The sequence below is a fragment of the Dromiciops gliroides genome, chromosome 1, assembly GCF_019393635.1.
Source record: "Dromiciops gliroides isolate mDroGli1 chromosome 1, mDroGli1.pri, whole genome shotgun sequence".
Classification (NCBI taxonomy): Eukaryota; Metazoa; Chordata; class Mammalia; order Microbiotheria; family Microbiotheriidae; genus Dromiciops; species Dromiciops gliroides.
The window spans coordinates 59,499,087-59,501,047 of record NC_057861.1 but is presented as its reverse complement, the minus strand read 5'-3'; the positions used below and the strand labels follow the sequence as shown (position 1 = coordinate 59,501,047).

General features: G+C 45.8%; 1 protein-coding gene across 1 annotated transcript; it reads left to right on the top strand.

Moving 5' to 3' along the window:
• The first annotated feature begins 295 nt into the window (after nt 1–295).
• LOC122735370 (olfactory receptor 1361-like) lies at nt 296–1,237 on the top strand. Its single transcript, XM_043976871.1, has one exon. It carries the CDS (start codon nt 296–298, stop codon nt 1,235–1,237), a length of 942 nt encoding a protein of 313 aa, XP_043832806.1.
• Nucleotides 1,238–1,961: the final 724 nt, after the last annotated feature.

The window sequence follows — 1,961 nt, the reverse complement described above, 5'->3', positions numbered from 1 at the left end:
GGGGCAATGAGGGTTAAGTGACTTGCCCAGAGTCACACAGCTAGTGTCAAGTGTCTGAGGCTGGATTTGAACTCAGGTCCTCCTAAATCCAGGACCGGTGCTATATCCACTGCACCACCTAGCTGCCCCCTTGATTGAAACTTAATGAATTAAAACTGATATCTCATCCATGTGTGAGATTCAAAATTGGATATACGGAACATTAATCTCCCCCTTTAAACATGAGAACATTTTTCAGTTGAACACTTTAAATTCTTTTTTCATCTCCTTCCCACATGTACTTCCCAATAGACCAATGGAAGGAGGAAATTATTCTAGAATCTCTGAGTTCATCCTCCTGGGCCTTTCAGACCAGCCAGAACAGGAGAGACTCCTGTTCCTGGTATTCCTGCTCATGTACCTGATCACAGGGCTGGGGAACCTGCTCATCATACTGGCCATCAGAATTGACTCTCACCTCCACACTCCCATGTACTTCTTCCTTAGCAACTTGTCCCTGGTTGACATCTGCTTTACATCCACCACTGTACCCAAAATGCTGGCAAATCATGTATCTGGGAATAAGATGATTCCATATTCTGGGTGCCTGACACAAGTGTTCTTCTTCCTCTGGTTCGCTGCAAAAGATAGTTTCATCCTCACCACCATGGCTTATGACCGCTATGTGGCTATCTGTGCCCCACTCCACTACAGCACAGTCATGACACCAAGGGTCTGTGCTTTTGTGCTTGCGGTATCCTGGTTCTCAACCTTCATTAATGCCCTCACACATACTGTCTTGCTGACCCGACTCTCATTCTGTGGCCACAATGAAAGCCCTCATTTCTTCTGTGACCTGAATCCCCTGCTGAAGTTAGCCTGCTCAGACACCTTCATCAATGACCTGATGGTCTACACAGTGGGAACACTGCTAATTATCACCCCATTCATTGTCATCCTGATCTCCTACATACACATCATCATGGCGGTGCTGAGGATCCCATCCACCAGCGGGAAGCAGAAAGCTTTCTCCACCTGTGGTTCCCACCTCACTGTGGTGTCTCTGTTCTATGGAACACTCATTGGAGTGTACTTCAGCCCCACATCCACCCACACAGTCCAAGAGGACACAGTTTCAGCTGTGATGTACACTGTGGTCACCCCCATGATGAACCCTTTCATCTACAGCCTAAGGAACAAGGACATGAAAGGAGCGCTGAGGATGCTCCTCACCAGGAAACCAGGCCTGTCTCTGTGACCATGAGACATCCTCTTGGGCTAGAGCATCCTCATATGAGACAACAGTCCCAGTGCTGGGGGAGAAACTTGGCAATGAGTCTTCTCTAGTGTCACATGAAGTCAATCTGTTCCTCTCCTGTCCTGTACAGGACACAGAGTGGTGGTATGAAAAAAACACCCAACCAGTTACCAAGAGCCCTGTGTTCAGATTCTTCCTACCTATGAGAACCTGAGAAAATCAGTTAATCTTCCTGAGCCTCAGTTTCCTAATTTATAAAATGAAGGGACTAGACTAGATCATCTTGAACATCCCTTTTAGCTCTGACAGTCTAAGATTCTATGACCTAGATTCAAAATGTGCCTCAATCACTCACTAGTTGTGGGATTTGGGACTCGGGATGTCTAGGTCTCAGTTTCATAGAATCATGAGGGCTCTTCAGAGATCTTCCAGTCTGGGAGGGAAGAGGTTCTTAAACCCTTTTTTGTGTCATGGGCCTCTTTGGCAATTCCTTCTCAGAATAATATTTGTTGCATTCATAATTGAAGAAAATGCTAAATTTCAGTTAGACGTTATAATGAAAATAAGAACATGGTGGGTTTCTTCCATCCAAGTTCATGGACCCCCTGAAATCTATCCATGAACCCCAGGTTAAGAGCTTTGGATCTAGCCCCAACCCTACCTGAATGAGAATCCCCTGACAAATGGTTATCCAACACCCCCTCCCAGTTTGATTTCTTCATCT